General features: G+C 46.0%; 1 protein-coding gene across 1 annotated transcript; it reads left to right on the top strand.

Moving 5' to 3' along the window:
* Nucleotides 1-381: 381 nt before the first annotated feature.
* LOC109277510 (2'-5'-oligoadenylate synthase-like protein 2) lies at nt 382-15,227 on the top strand. Its single transcript, XM_019467237.2, has 6 exons — nt 382-764; nt 6,475-6,763; nt 7,997-8,172; nt 12,232-12,473; nt 12,953-13,094; nt 14,562-15,227. The coding sequence occupies exons 1-6, from the start codon at nt 567-569 to the stop codon at nt 15,075-15,077; spliced, it is 1,563 nt and encodes a 520-aa protein (XP_019322782.2). The 5' UTR covers nt 382-566; the 3' UTR covers nt 15,078-15,227.
* The last annotated feature ends 1,466 nt before the right edge of the window (nt 15,228-16,693 follow it).

Below are 16,693 nucleotides of genomic sequence, written 5' to 3'. Positions count from 1 at the left end.
AGTTTGGATGAGGGCGGCTTTGACTTCATAACACCGACCCCGGCAAGTTTTTGCACACCCTGGGGATAAGGGAGACGTTGGCCTGGATGTGAGGAACAAAACGGCAAATGAAGGGTGTGTTTACCTTAGCTCTTAGAAAAGAAAGAGCTCAGTTCATCCTGGGCCTGGCCCTGAGTAGGGAAAGGGTTAACAGAGGCAGGCAGAGAAAAAGGACCCTCAAGAAGGCGCCAGCTCCTGGGGGGGGCAGGGAAGGCCAGCACCCTGGGAAACGCTCAAACTGAGAGTCAGTGAGTGATCTCCAGAGGGCGCTCGGCCCCACACTCAGCCCTTTTTTTTCCTGATCACGTAAAAACAGAAAGAAAATTACAGCTGAGCAAATTCACTTTCGGTTTCCAAACCCAGTGAGCGAGGCCCGGGAAAGAACCGCCTCTGGGCCTGAGGCCGCCCGAGGAGGAATGGAATGTGTTCCTCCCGTCCTTTAGCCTTCCGGAGAAAGGCTAGACCCCTTACAGGGCAAGGCAGAAGCCCAGAGAATTCACCCCAAGGGGCAGCCTGGTCCTGTAGAGATGGAGCTCTTCCAGAACCTGTATGAGACCCCCGCAGACATGCTGTCCGCCTTTGTGGAGCGGAGCCTTCAGCCCGAGGGGGACTGGAAGGAGGAAGTGAAGGATGCCTGGCAGAGGATCGAACGTTTCTTCAGGGATCGATGCTTCCATGATGAGCTGGTTCTAGACCAGGAAGTCAGGGTGTTAAAGGTGGTGAAGGTGAGCCAGGGGGAACTTGAGTGGGGGACTTGAATCCCAAGCCCTGCGCTTGGAAACCATGTGACCTGGCGGGAGAGGTCATTTCATCTCTGGAAGCCTCATTACCCCCACCCCCCACCTCGTCTTTAACCTAGATTTGTTACAAGGAATAAATGAGTTAAAGCGTGGGTGTAGCAGGATTCTCGCAGAGAGAGTCGCGACACCCAGGCTTTTCTTTACAGGAAGCAACTTTATTCGTGCTGGCACTGATCACTTGGGTTCCTACGGGAAGAAGTGAGCCCCCAATGCCACGTGACGTAGTTTTTCATATATTTTGTACTTTTTTGTCTCCCATATATGGTAACACACAAATATGTAGTCTGGTTGAGTGGTTTCATGTTACAAGGTTGTGAGGGATGTTGTCATATATGCCTATAGCCAGGTTACCTTGAGGTGTTTTTTCCCCCTTAGGGAGGGGACCCTACCGCGTGGACAAGTGCTTTTAAACAGTAAATCATCCTATAAATCTGAAGGATGGTAAGGGATGATGATGATTATTTGAGATCAAGCTGGTTGCCAGGGTGGCAGGAAAAATATGGCTAAGCTTGCTGTCTCTCTCAAAATAAATAAATATTTTTTTTAAAAAATCTACCTAGCAATTAGGAGTACTTAATGGATTAAACGGACTGACCATGTAATTCAACACTCACTTATATCATGGTTTTTCCTGGAAAGTACTAAATTATAATACAACTTTTAACATATCACCCTAAGTCAAAAGTGCCTTGACCATCAATAAGGCTAGGTTTTGCTAATTTCGCTAGATGAAAGATATCTATGAACCTAAAAAATAGTAATAAAGTAGCCAATTACCTTACCAGCAAAATAAGTTTATTCAGGAAAAACAAAGAATGGCAACTCAACACAGGCCCACTCTGGCAAACCATAATAAGCAAGTCCCACCGCAAAGTAGAGGAGGAACTTACCGGAAGGAAGAGGAAGGTGGGAGGGATTGTTCGGAAGGAAAAGCTGGTCAGAGTAATGAGACTTTCTCATTGGCTGAGTTGCAGGGGTAGTCGGTTCCTTGCAGAAAATGCAACGTGCATCTTTTGGGGGGGGCGGGGCACTGCAATTGATGTGTCTGTTTACAATTCTGTTGGGGTCTGTAATTGACAATTCCTGCAATTGATATTGAGTGGTACCGCTCCTCCTGCTGGCCTCCCCCTCTGGCCTCAGACCCCATTTTGTGAGGTCTCCCTTAATTTTCATATATCTAAAATTTACTTAAGTAAATCAGGCTTTGCCTTAGGGGTGGTATGGCTGCCAAAGGAAGGACCCGTGGCTTTAAGGAATTTTTTTTTTTTTTTAAGAATCTTTAAATAAAGGGTGGAAACCAAAGAGTCAGGGGTGTCACCAGCATAGCAGGAGCTTCCAAAATGGAAATCAAGAATTACAAACTCTCTAGTTAAAAAGATACAAACTTTGCACCGCGGGGCTCTGCCTGTTCCACATAGCTGAACTTCCTGGAGGGACTGTAATGTATGCTTTCAGGACCGAAAACCAAAAAAAAAAAAAAAAAAAAAGAAAAGAAAACCAGAAATGGGACAATATTCTCTGAAGGGTGGGTTTGAAAGTGTTCAAGTATTTTAACATATGTCGCAAAAAGAGCTCTTTCATGAATTCGAAAGTGCTGTGTTTCCATTGGAGATGCACGTTGCATTTTCTATATGCCATTTATGTTACTTCGAATACCCCTGCCCTGAAGTTCCCATTCTCACTTTTAGGGGTATGTGTCAAGTGCAGACTATTTGAAGAAGAAGAAGAAAACAATCACTTTCCCTTTCCCTCTTGTTCTCTCAATGATCTTTATTCCCAGAAGTTTCAATACTCCTGGAATAACTATGTCCCAAGTATTTTGAGCTGTATCAGAAATGCCTGGAATGAATGTTTATGGAGTTAAACGCCCTGTTTGGATAAACACTGGTAAACCAGCAACTGCAAAAAGGACACACGTTGGTAATGAATGTTTCTGTTTCTATGTGAGGAGGAAGGAAGAGGTTACATTGCACTAATTCAACACTTCCTTCTCTCTGCCTTTCTGGACCTTGGTGAGCACTAGATTTTCTAAGTTGCATCTAGTTTTCCTGATTCCGTCTATCTATATGGTGGTGAGAGTCATGTGACTTTCTTGAGTTACATGTACCGATACCATTGGATTTCCTACCATGAGTGACCTAGAGAGTCTTCTGGGACCAGCAGTAACTTTTGCAAAGATATCCCCTGCAGTGACATCTATATTCTTCCTTGTACTATTCTGTTTCCTCAGGTCAAGGAACCCGATGCCAAAATCAAGGCTACATGGGAACCTGAGATCAAAATTACCTCGTAACTTTTTTAAATTTTTTTTCACATTTATTTATTATTGAACAGACAGAGCTTGAATAGGGGAGGGGCAGAGAAAGGGAGACACAGAATCTGAAGCAGGCTCCAGGCTCTGAACTGTCAGCACAGAGCCCAATGCGGGGCTCGAACCTGTGAACCTCAAGATCATGACCTGAGCTGAAGTCGGCCACTTAACCAGCTGAGCCACCCAGGCGCCCCAGCCTCATGTGATTTAAAAAAAAAAATTTTTTTTTTGTAGATTTATTTATTTTTGGTAGAGAGAGACAGAGCACAAGTGGGGGAGGGGCAGAGAGAGAAGGAGGCATGGAATCAGAAGCAGCCTCCAGGCCCGGAGCTGTCAACACAGAGCCTGACAAGGGGCTCGAACTCACGGGCTCAAACTCACAAACCGCGAGATCATGACCTGAGCCTAAGTCAGATGCTTAACCGACTGAGCCACCCAGGCGCCCCTCATGATTTTTTTTAACGTTTATTTTTGAGAGAAGGAGAGAGAGACAGAGCGCGAGCAGAAGGGCAGAGAGTGAGAGAGGGAGACACAGAATCTGAAGCAGGCTCCAAGCCGTCAGCACAGAGCCTGATGTGGGGCTCGAACCCACGAACCGCGAGATCATGACCTGAGCTGAGGTCGGACGCTTAACCGACTGAGCCACCGAGGCACCCCATGATTTTTAAAAATTATACAAGTAATTTCTGGCACCAACCTAGATGAAGTAAGGCTCTTACAAACTCTCACACAAATTATAGCTAAAACTCTGGACAGACATCAAAAAACAAGTGTTTAAGAACTCTGAAAAGTAAACAACATTAGGCCGATTTGGGACCGAAGTCAAAACTCAAATAACAACCTGTAACAAAGGTGGTTATAGTGGAGCAAACTAGCAGTACATGGAACAACAGGGATGGATGTCAAAAGCACTGTGCTCAGTGAAAACAAAAAAAGCCGGCTTCTAAAAAGTCCCATACAGTACAATTGCCTTTGTGTCCTTCTTGAAATGACAGCATTATGGAAATGGAAAACAAATTAGTGGTTTCTAGGGTTTAGAGATGGGGGGGGGGGCAGGTGGTTAGGTCTCTAAAAGAGCAGAAGGAGGAAATACAATGAGATAGTTCTGTATCCTGATTTCAGTGGTGATTGTAGGAATCTACACATGTGTAAAATGTCTTAGAACTATATGCCTTGCATCGATGTTGATTTCCTGGCTATATTTAGATAAGGTGTGATCGTTGGGAGGAAACTGCAGACCTGTCTAAACTATTTTCCTGCATACCTGTAGTTATTTCAAAATAAAAATCAATTTATGGTGCGGGGGAGAAGGGCCAGCCCCCTTCCCTGCCTACTGAAGGAGACCCCCAGATCCCCCTTCCTCAGAGCACATGTTCATTTCAGCGCTGTTTACCCAGCCAAGGAGCAGAGACAGCCCCTCAGACGTAGCAACAACCCCTGGAATTTGGGAGTCTTTATTTTTCTTTTAGTGTTTATGTATTTATTTTTGAGAGAGCGATAGAGAGTGAGTAGAGGAAGGAGGAGCAGAGAGGCCGACAGAATCCCAAGCAGGCTCCACGCGGTCAGGACAGAGCTCGACGTGTGGCTCAAACCCACAAACCGTGAGATCATGACCTGAGCCGAAACCAAGAGTCAGACGCTTAACCGACTGAGCCACCCAAGCTCCCCGAAATTTGAGTCTTTAAAAATAACATTCCCCAGGACAGGGGAACAAATAAATAAACTTTATTTAAATATATATATATTTATACATAAGTGTGTGTGTATATATATATATACATACCTAAGTATATATATATATATATTTATACATAAGTGTGTATATATGTGTATGTATATATATATATATATATATATATATATATATATATATATATATATAAACTTAACAATATATATAACATTCCATAGGACAGTGGCTGCCTTTCCACACTTTGGCGGAAGAGAACACATTTTCTCCTTCTCTTGTTGAGGTTTCTTTTGACCAAATATTAAGAACGTGTAGTTTTCTAGTTCATTCCCTGCAACTGCATCGGCACTAAGTAGGGGGAAAGGACAAGGCCAGAGGAAGATCATTTGCAGGTGAGCTAAGGGCAGGCAGGACTTTCCGTCCTCAGTCCCCCTCCAGTAGGGGGACCCCATCCTCACTTTGTACCAGGATTTTGATGCTTGTCCATGACATCCGAATTCCTTTTCCCTGCTTCTTTCTTTTCCAGGAAAGATTTATTTAAAAAAATTTTTTTTAATGTTTATTTAATTTTGAGAGAGACAGACTGACAAACAGAGTGTGAGTGGGGGAGAGGCAGAATCTGAAGTGGGCTTCAGGCTCTGAGCTGTCAGTACAGAGTCTGACGCGGGGCTCAAACTAACAAACGGCGACATCATGAGGCGCCCCCAGAAGGAGAGATTTGTGATGCATCTTTCAAGGCTACCGCTGTGCCTTGTTCTATGAACACATATGTTACCTACACACTGGAATTTCCAGCATCCCTGCATACCCACACATCCGCACACACAAAGTCCAAAAAATGTATTTGTGCATACGCACACAAAACATATGTACAAAATACATACGTAAGAGTATGGTTGTCTAGGCCAGAGCTGTCCAATAGAGCTTTCCCAGTGATGGAAATGTTCTATACATGTGCCCCCCAATGTAATCATCACTCTCTGTGGGCGGCTGTTGAGCACTTGAAGTGAGGCTGGTGTGACTATGAATTTATAAATTTCCTTTCATTTAAATTTAAGTAGCCACAGGGGCACCCGGGCGGCTCAGTTGGTTGAGCGTCTGACTTCGGCTCAGGTCATGATCTCACAGTTGGTGGGTTTGAGCCCCACATCATCGGGCTCTGTGCTGACAGCTCAGAGCCTGGAGCCTGCTTCGGATTCTGTGTCTCCCTCTCTCTCTCTCTCTGCCCCTCCCCCACTCATACTCTGTCTCTCAAAAATAAACATACATTAAATTTAAGCAGCCACATGTGGCTCTTGGCTACCATGTTGGACGGCACGCAGTTAGGCATCGAACATCTCTGGAATGAGCTAGAAGAAGCTGGTAACTGTGGGGGCCTCTGCAGAAGGAGCTTAGGGCCTGAGGTACAGGAGGGTTTTACGTTTTGTTTATATTCTTTGAACTGTTTATCATGTACTTAATTTTTCTAAATGAATGAAAAGACGTGGTCGGCAAAGGCCACCATGTACGGAGAAAACCAGGAGCTCCTTTTGGTACCTGTGTAGACAGCCTAACATGAGGCCCCTGGCTTCACCCCAGCCTCAAAGCTTCAGTCCCCAGGGGAGGTGAAGCTCCAACATTACTGTCCTCCCCAGGGTGGATCCTCCGGGAAGGGAACGACGCTGAACTACAGCTCCGATGTGGACCTGGTCTTGTTCCTGAGCTGCTTCCCCAGCTTCCAAGACCAGGCAGAACACCGTGCATCTGTCATCAGTTTCATCGAGAAGAGACTGACTCAGTATGGCAGGAGCCTGGCCTACAGCATCACCATGGTCCCGCAGAGAGAGACGAACAGGGTCCCCCGCTCCCTGTCCTTCCACGTCCAGGCCAGGAAGAACAGTGAAGCCATTGGAGTGGATGTGCTCCCAGCCTATGACGCTCTAAGTAAAGACAACAATGGGGCGGGGCCAGAGAAACTAGGCAGGGGCCCTCCACCGACCTGGCCTTGGGGGAGGTTTGGGAAAGTGGAAGCCAGAGCGGGGAGAGTGGAGTTTGCCTTTTTTTCCCTGAAGGGCTGGGACTGGAGCTATATCTTGAAGATTAATTCCTTCCATAAACTCATGTGTTTCCACGTCCCGCTGCCGGGGAGCTAGGGAACTTCTGGATTCCCACCCAACCCAGGGAGGAGACTCTTCTCTGACCTTCTGGGAAACACCAGGGCAAGTAGGCACTTCAGGGTCTTTGGAGTTAGATTGGAATCTTTTTTTTCATGTTTCTTTATTTTTGACAGAGAGAACATGAGCAGGGGAGGGGCAGAGAGGGGGGGGGGGGGGACAGAAGATCCCAAGAGGGCTCTGCAATGATAGTAGCAAGCCCGACACGGGGTTCGAACTCACGAACCATGAGATCATGACCTGAGCCAAAGCCGGTCTCTCAACCAACCGAGCCACCCAGGCGCCCCTAGGTCGGAATCATTCTTAAAGACAGGGCTCTTGGGGCATCTGGGTGGCTCAGTGGGTTAAGCGGCCAACTCTTGATTTTGGCTCAGGTCATGATCTCATGGTTTGTGAGATCGAGCCCCAAGTCAGACTGTGTGCTGACAGTGTGGAGCCTGCTTGGGATTCTCTCTCTACCTCTCTCTCTGTCCACACACTTGCAAGTGTGTGCTCTCCCTCTCTCGAAATAAATAAATAAACTTAAAAAAACAAACAAACCAGGGCTCTTAATGTCTTCAAATTTTGGCACTAAGACTTACTAACTATACGACCTTGAGCAAGCTATCTAACACCTCCAAGACTCAATATACCAACCTGCCAAATGGCGTAATGTCAGGTTGAACCATAGGAAATTGACAACATTTGACCACGCTTGAGCCTCAAAAAGGGCACTCCCTATGGTTCCACTTAATTTTACCTGCTGCATGGAGCTGTTCTAAGGATTCCGTGAGCTTCACCCAGTGTCTGACTCATGCTAAGTCTTTGGTCAATGGGAGCTCTTTAAAATCTATGTGACTTTTGAGGGGGCCACCAAACCCTCTAAGCTTCCGTTGGAAAATGGGAAACATAATGCTGTTCGTGCAGGAGACAATTCGTGTCCACTGGCTACCTCGTGGTTTTATTTCCCATCTTCCTCTCCTCAAAGAGTGGATTTTCTCACACAGGTTCTTTTGTCTCCCAGGAAATTTTTGCCCGGACTCGAAACCACCTCCGGAAATCTATGAAGATTTGATAACCAGTGGCGGCCACCCTGGGGAGTTCTCGCCAAGCTTCACAGAGTTGCAGAGGCACTTTGTGAAAAGTCGCCCTGTCAAGCTGAAGAACCTTCTGCGACTGATGAAACATTGGTACCTGCAGGTGTGGGGCTGGGCTGCCGGGCTGGGAGGTGCAGGGACAACAAGGAGGGCAGGTACACGCTAACATTTTTTTTTTTTTTTTTAAGAGAAAAAGATGGAAACAAGCCATCTCAGAATAGAGCTAAATAGGGACACCTGGGTGACTCAGTCGATTAAGCGTCCGACTTCGGCTCAGGTCACCATCTTGTAGTTCGTGAGTTCGAGCCCCACATTGGGCTCTGTGCCCGCAGCTCAGAGCCTGGAGCCTGCTTTGAATTCTGCGTCTCCCTCTCTCTCTGCCCCTCCCCGCCTCTGTCTCGCAAAAAACAAATAAATACTTTTAAAAAATTTAAAAAAAAGAATAGAGCTAAATAGTGTAGGCAGGTGATGTAATTGGAAACTGAATTGTAGGGAGGTGGACAGCATTTTGCATTATTGTGGCTGTTCTTTGGTGTTGCTCTATTCTGTTAACTTTTTTTTTTTTTTTTTTTTTTTACATCCGAGTTAGTTAGCATATAGTGCAACAATGATTCCAGGAGTAGATTCCTTAATGCCCCTTACCCATTTAGCCCATCCCCCCTCCCACAATCCCTCCCATAACTCTCTGTTTGTTCTCCATATTTAAGAGTCTCTTCTGTTTTGTCCCCTTCACTGTTTTTATATTATTTTTGTTTCCCTTCCCTTATGTTCGTCCGTTTTGTCTCTTGAAGTCCTCCTATGAGTGAAGTCATATGATCTTAGTCTTTCTCTGACCAATTTCACTTAGCATAATACCCTCCAGTTCCATCCACGTAGTTGCAAATGGCAAGATTTCATTCTTTTTGCCGACTAATACCCCATTGTACATATATACCACATCTTCTTTATCCATTCATCCATCGATGGACATTTGGGCTCTTTCCATACTTTGGCTATTGTTGATAGTGCTGCTATAAACATTGGGGTGCATGTGTCCCTTCGAAACAGCACACCTATATCCCTTGGATAGGTACCTAGTAGTGCAATTGCTGGGTCGTAGAGTAGTTCTATTTTTCGTTTTTTGAAGAACCTCCATACTGTTTTCCAGAGTGGCTGCACCAGTTTGCATTCCCACCAACAATGCAAAAGAGATCCTCTTTCTCTGCATCCCCGCCAACATCTGTTGTTGCCAGAGTTGGTAATGTTAGCCGTTCTGACAGGTGTGAGGTGGTGTCTCATTGTGGTTTTGATTTGTATTTGCCTGATGATGAGTGACGTTGAGCATCTTTTCATGTGTCTGTTGGCCATCTGGATGTCTTCTTTGGAGAAGTGTCTATTCATGTCTTTTGCCCATTTCTTCACTGGATTATTTGTTTTTTGGGTTTTGAGTTTGATAAGTTCTTTATAGATTTTGGATACTAACCCTTTATCGGATATGTCGTTTGCAATTATCTTCTCCCATTCCATCAGTTGCCTTTTAGTTTTGCTGATTGTTGCCTTCTCTGTGCAGATATTCTCTTAACTTCTAACGCACCGTGCCTTGGTCACAGCCTCTTGGTTTCTAAAGGACAATTAAATGGTTCCTGACATGCACAAATGTGATTTTCCACAGGGTTCAGACCTCAGGCATTTCATACAACAGTAAGAAGAAAGCTACCACCTATCAACCTTTATTTTTTTTAATTTTTTTTAACGTTTATTCATTTTTTGAGAGAGAGAGACAGAGTGTGCACAGGGGAGGGGCGGAGAGAGAGGGAGACACAGAATCCGAAGCAGGCTCCAGGCTCTGAGCTGTCAGCACAGACTCCGACGCGGGGCTCAAACCCACAAACCGTGAGATCATGACCTGAGCCAAAGTCAGACGCTTCACCGACTGAGCCACCCAGGCGCCCTGCTATGTATCAACCATTAATTGTCTGCCGTGGTCTATGCTGAGTGCTCTGCATATTTTTTTCTCAGTCTTTCCAACAGCACTGTAATGTATGTATTTTTCATTAGCCCCATTTCGGGGATGAAAAAGCCAAGGCTCAAGGGCTAAAGTTGGGCTGAGATTTGAACACAAAGGTGCCTGCCTGTGTGCTCTTAATCAACAATGCCACCTGGCTTTTTACAATAATAATTTATTTCATGGGGCTCCTGGGTGGCTCAGTCGGTTAAGTGTCCAACTCTTGATCTCTGCTCAGGTCATGATCTCATGGTTCATGGGTTTGAGCCTCGCATCAGGCTCTGCACTGGCAGTGTAGGGGGTGCTTAGGATTCTCTCTCCCTCTCTCTCTGCTCTTCCCCCGCTCTCTCACTCTCTCTCTCTTTCAAAATAAATTAAAAACATTTAAAATAATAATAATAATTTTTTTGTAATCATAATTTTCATAATAACAATTATTTTTTCTGATTATTTGTGGGCTCATGAAAAATTCAAGTGATGAAAAAAAAGCATAAGAGAGAAGGCAAAATTTACATGAAATGCGGGATGCTTGGGTGGCTCGGATGGTTGAGTGTCCGACCTCGGCTCAGGTCATGGTCTCACAGTTCCTGGGTTTGAGCCCCACATCGGGCTCTGTGCTGTCAGCTCAAAGCCTTGAGCCTGCTTCAGATTCTGTGTGTTTCTCTTTGCCCCTCCCCCACTCATGCTCTGTCTCTCTCTCAAAAATATATAAACATTAAAAAAAAATCTGTTAAATTTACATGAGATGTGTGAGATGATACTAATAACATTTTTGGAGACTATGCCTTACGCCCCTCTTTGTATCTGTGTTCACACGGCTCATGCCTGGAGCTTACTTAAGTGGAATCCTATCACGTGTACTCTTTCTATGGTACACTCTTTACAAAAACGCATTTGCTTACGGACCTTTGGAGTTGAACTTTGGGGACTTAACCTGTTCATGTATTTTGCATCTTCTCCCACTGGGACATTTTCTTATCAATTGAAAGACCTTTTTGTAAATATTTACCATGATTTCTCATGTGTTGCAAATATTTTTACCAATCGACCGCTCCTCTGTGGACCTTAGTTATCGTATCTTTGGCAATACAATTATTTCTAATTTTTACACTACACAAACAGGGCTGACTTTTCTGGGTTGTCGTTTTTCTATCTTGCCGGCAGTGTGTAGGTGGTCTTTTAATTTTCTTCTCATATGTCTCATATATATTTTTTACTCCATTTGCAATCTATTTTGGTATTTGGTGTGACAGTGGGATCATCTTTATTTTCTTCCAAATTGGCGGACAAGTTGCGCCAGCATCATTTGTTGGATTATGCGTTTTTTTCCCATTGTTCATCACCCTTACCGGTTGTTAAATTTCTGTATCCACTGGGCACTCTGTTCTGTTACACTTGGCTACGGTTTATACTGACACCAAAAACACACCATTTGGGGGACAACTGCTTTCTAAGTCATATCTGAGAAAACAAATACCAACCTCTCTGTTTTTCTTTTTCATAATTTTCTTGGGTCTCCTAAGCATTTATTCCTGTATTTGAATCTTAAGATCCTTTTTCTCCCACTAAAAAACACCAGTGGGATGCTAATTGTAATTACAATAAATTTCTAAATTAATTTTTGAGGAACTGAAAATTTCCCATGATTGCACCTTCTCCATCTTTCAGTTTGTTCCGATTTTGTTGTATGTTTTCAGTGTGTCGATGTGTTTTTGTTTTTATTTGGCTCCCATATACACTATATTATATGGCCTCCCCCATTCCGACTCACTGGCCCAGAAGGTCCATGAGAGGCCTCGGTTTCCTCTTTCGTTGAAATTTTGATGGCCCCAGGACATAATCCATCTAGAGCCCAAGCTGCTGGGCTCATTTCAGGTTTCATGGATGTGCTACATAATCCAGATGTAAAATGGAGTTGACAAAATAGTTATTTCATTTCTTTATTTTTATGCAAGCTCTATACCCAACATGGGGCTTGAACTCACAACCCTAAGATCAAGAGTCAGTGCTCCACTGGCTGACCCAGCCAGGCACCCCTGAAGTTGACAGAATGTTACTGGGACCTGGAAGCAGAACTGGAAACTCCCAGTTGCCAGGGTAGCAATCTCATATCCATTCTCTCTGTCTCTCTCCCTCCTTCCCTCTCTCTTTCCCTCTCCCCACCCCTCAACCCTGCAGTACTTGAAACCTAAATATCGAAACAAAGCATTGCCCGCAAAATACGCACTGGAGCTACTGACCATCTACGCCTGGGAAATAGGTACAGATGAAAGTGAGAACTTCAACCTGGATGAAGGGTTTAGAGCCGTGATGGAACTCCTCATAGATTATGAAGACATCTGCGTCTATTGGACCAAGTACTATGATTTCCAAAATGAGACTGTCAGAATCTACATCAAACAACAGTTGAAGGAATGCAGGTGAGTATTACTTTCGGCTGCAAGGAATAGAAAGCCCAACTCATGCGAGTTTCAAAATAAGGGGAACTTACTGGCTTTTGTAACTGAGAAGTCCAGAGATGAATGGAGCTTCAGGTGTGATGTGATCCAGATGTTCACTATGTCCTCAGGGTCCCATCCTGTGAAATCTGCCCTTCCCGGGGAGGTTCACCTTGGAATTCAGGCTCATCTCTTCATGACTTCCATCTTTTCTAGTCTTCTCATCTGAACTCCTTCCTTCCACTGCAAGAGGGAGTACGCCTTTGTCCTAGGATTCTAAGCAAAATCCCCGAGGCTCACTCTGATTGGGTTACAGTTTGTAACCTAATCCAATCAGGAACCGAGAACTTGAGCTTGCAGGAAGGCTTCCCTTCACACAAGCATGTACGATCCCATAGACTTGAGTGACAGAGGCCAGGATCCTAAGTGTGATGGAGATCCACTCCCTTTCTCTCTCCCAGGCCAGTGATCCTGGACCCAGCTGACCCTACCAACAACCTGGGAAAGGAAAAGAGATGGGACCTGGTGGCCAGAGAGGCTGCTCACTGCCTGAGGCAGGCCTGCTGTAGGAATGAAGACCCCAGCCAGGGCTGGCATGTACAGGTACAGTCCCTGTCCCCAACCCCCAGTCATGATTCAGTGATGACCGCATGTCAACTCCCCAAGAATCCCCTCAAGGGGCACCTGGGTGGCTCAGGTCATGCATGATCTTGCGGTTCATGAGTTTGAGCCCCTCTGAGCTGTCAGCACAGAGCCTGCAGCCTGCTTCTGATTCTGTGTCTCCTTCTCTGTCTGCCCCTCCCCTGCTTGCACTCTGTCTCTGTCTCTGTCTCTCTCTCTCTCAAAAACAAATAAGCATTTAAAAGAGAGAGAGAGAGAGAGAGAGGGATCAGGGCACCTGGGTGGCTTAGTCGGTTAAGCGTCCAACTCTTGGTTTCAGCTCAAGTCACGATGTCACCGTTCATGAGTTCAAGCCCCACATCGGGCTCCGTGCTGACAGTGCAGAGCCTGCTAAGGATTCTCTCTCTCCCTCTCTCTGTCCCTCCCCCACTCACTGTCTCTATCTCTCTCCAAATAAGTTAATACGTTTAAAACTTTTTTTAACATTAATAAAAAAGAAAAAAATGTAAAAAAAAAAGAAAGAGAAAGAGACTTAATAGACGCAACCAAAACAGTCAGTGAGGAACATAGGATTTGACCACAGACAACGATACCAGTGGTGAAGGCCCCTGGGCACAGCTTTTCCTGCACCATCATAGCAGTCTTGGGTCTGAACACTACATAGGAATCCAGGCTTCAAAGACCCGGACTATTAGCTCATCTGAGAGCTAATCTCCCCAACCTGCCACTCCCAGAGAAATCTTGTTGCCCCTCCCACATGTCACATCTCGCGGGAAAATTCTGAGGCTGGCCTCAAAGGCAGACCTGCGTAACCATCTAACATAAACTCCAAACCAGGATATTTTTGAGCATGAGATGGGGTGAGGCTAATTATGCCAGGACAAGGCACATACACCTGGACTGCCCTAGACCAACAGGAACATCGGGTCACCCTGGATTAACAGCTGTGTCATGCATGATGTAGTGAATGAAAGTACCTGAAAGATTCTTTAGGCTGCTCCCAGACTTTTGCCATAACAGTGAATATCCTTGAACATATGGCCCAGTGCCTGACATCCGTTAGGTTATTTAACCTAGAACAACCCTATGATGCACCTGGGGGGTAGGCGCAAATGTTATCCCCGTGTGACAGGTGGGGACTCTCAATAATGCCACACGGGAAGAGTGGCTCTTTGGAGAACGGTTGCCACTTGTTACTCTGATCAGGGTGAGTCACAGGACAGAGGGTGACCCAGTGGTCCTGTAAGCCTAGGGCGACCGAATGTTCTGTTTTGCCTGGGACAGTCCTGGTTTATACCCGTTGGCTGCGATAATCATCGATAGCCCCTTTTTCTACCCCAAGTGTCTTGGTAGGCGATACATCATATCATCGGTCGACAAGAAGAGGAGGATTTGGAGGCAACAGCCACGACCATCACATATCCTTGTCTGCTCCTCCTTCCCTTCCAGCCAGCAAGAGAGGTCCAGGTGATGGTGAAAAAGACAGGAGAGGAGGCCTGGATATTGTCGGTGGACCCCTACAGTCCCATCTGGAAGATGAAAACGGAGATCAAGAGGACGTTTGGCCTCAGAGGGCAACAGCGTCTCTCCTTCCAGGAGCCGGGAGGGGAACGGCAGCTGCTCAGTAGCCAGCGGACGTTAGCCCATTACGGGATCTTCTCTAAGGTTAGCATCCGGGTGCTGGAGACCTTCCCTCCCGAGATCCAGGTCTTCGTGAAGAACTCTAGCGGCCAGAGCAAGCCTTATGCCATCCACCCTGACGACTCTATCTATGCCTTGAAAGAGAAGATTGAGGAGGCTGAAGGACCTTACGTGGAGGATCAGATACTAAAGTTCCAGAATCGGAAACTGAGGAATCACTGTAGCCTCTCAGACCTGCACATCAAAGACTGTGACACCATCATGCTCATTAGGAGAAGCCACAGGCCCCTAGGAGTGCCCACGGTCGGGTTCTACATGATTTAGACTTCGATGGCCCTCTTCCCCCACCCACCCCCTTCTACCCAGGCCACTGTGATTTTCTGAAGCATAAATATGAATAGACCCTTCCCCTGCATGAAGTCCTCCAAAGGCCCTATTACCTATGTAATAAAGTTCAAGTTCTTTTGCTTGGCATTCAAGGTCCTTGACAATTTAGCCCTTGCTTACCTCTTAATCTCGCCTCACCACTCTCAAAACACACCAGATGTGCCCAAACCCTTGCATCTCCAGAGCACCGAATGCCGGATCATACCTCCATGACTGTGAATCAACTATTCCTTTCCCCATGCTTTCGTCTTTCAACACGCACATCTCTAAGTCAATCTCCAAGTGTGGGCCCCAGACCAGCAGAATTGGCATATCCCCTGGGAACATCTTAGAAATGAGATTTCTCAACAACTATGTCGGATTCACCCGAGCCAGTTCTTGGTGGTGGGACTCAGCCATCTGTGTCTTAACAAGCCTTCCAAGTCATTTTCTGCCCCTACACCCAGGTCAGACCTTCCGTGAAAGCACTTGGGACCCTCATTGTGTTCCCACGTGGGGATCATAAGTCTCCCTGATTTAAAGAGACTTGACAAGAGCCTTATTCCTGTGTCCCCGTGGTCTAGAATGCTGCTGGCCTGATGTACGTGTTCAGCACGTACTTGCTGAACAAACAAACGAACCAAAGAATGACTTTGAATTCTTCCCTATTATCTTCCTGACGGTCTCAAGCCAGTTCTGTTTTGGAGACCACGTGGTTTGGAATGCTCCCCCACCCGTCCCCCAGCTACGTCTCATTCTTTGAGATTGCCCATTCTCCCCCATACAAGCCCGGTGCTGGAGTTGTAGACCGTTCCATGCTCCTACCCAATAGCTTCACTCATCTGTCCAAACCCAACCACGCAAAGGAATCAGCTGACCCAGCATAGAATCCATCTATTGGCTCTACTTGGCCTATCAGATTTTGAGTCCTGGTGGGTGGGACCAGTTCCCAGTATGGTTAAATAAGGGTGAACATCTAAGCAGAAATGCAGTCAGAACAGATCAGCCTCAGCTCAAGTCTACAGGTGAGTAAAAAGACACCCCTCCACGCAGACAATGGAGCACTGGAGCCACGCATAGCAAGAGAGAATCCAAAGCCCTTACACAGGCCCAGGGAGAGACACTGCGGGGGGGCTGTTAGACCTGCCCTTTTAAAAAAATCGGGCGCCTGGGTGGCTCAGTCGGTTGAGCGTCTGACTTCGGCTCAGGTCATGATCTCACAGTTCGTGGGTTCGAGCCCCGCGTCGGGCTCTGTGCTGACAGCTCAGAGCCTGGAGCCTGTTTCAGATTCTGTGTCTCCTTCTCTCTCTGCCCCTCCCCCACTTGCACTCTGTCTCTCTCTGTCTCAAAAATAAATAAACATTAAAAAAAAAAAATCAAATCCCCCCCCAACCTTTCATCAGTCTAAATTGAGCAGATCACAGCGAATCAGGTGTGACCCAAAGCCTTGACTAAGGTCTGCTTCTGCAGCTCAGTAAAATTCTTTTTCTCTGTTCTTCACTAAATTCATAGTTCCATGCGTCGACATGGCATTGACACCAAGATTCTCTACCACCATGATGTCATTGGATCCC

The sequence above is a fragment of the Panthera pardus genome, unplaced genomic scaffold (genome assembly GCF_024362965.1).
Source record: "Panthera pardus isolate Hobbes unplaced genomic scaffold, ASM2436296v1 HiC_scaffold_15, whole genome shotgun sequence".
In the NCBI taxonomy this organism is placed as follows: Eukaryota; Metazoa; Chordata; class Mammalia; order Carnivora; family Felidae; genus Panthera; species Panthera pardus.
This window is presented reverse-complemented; position numbering and strand designations above follow the sequence as displayed.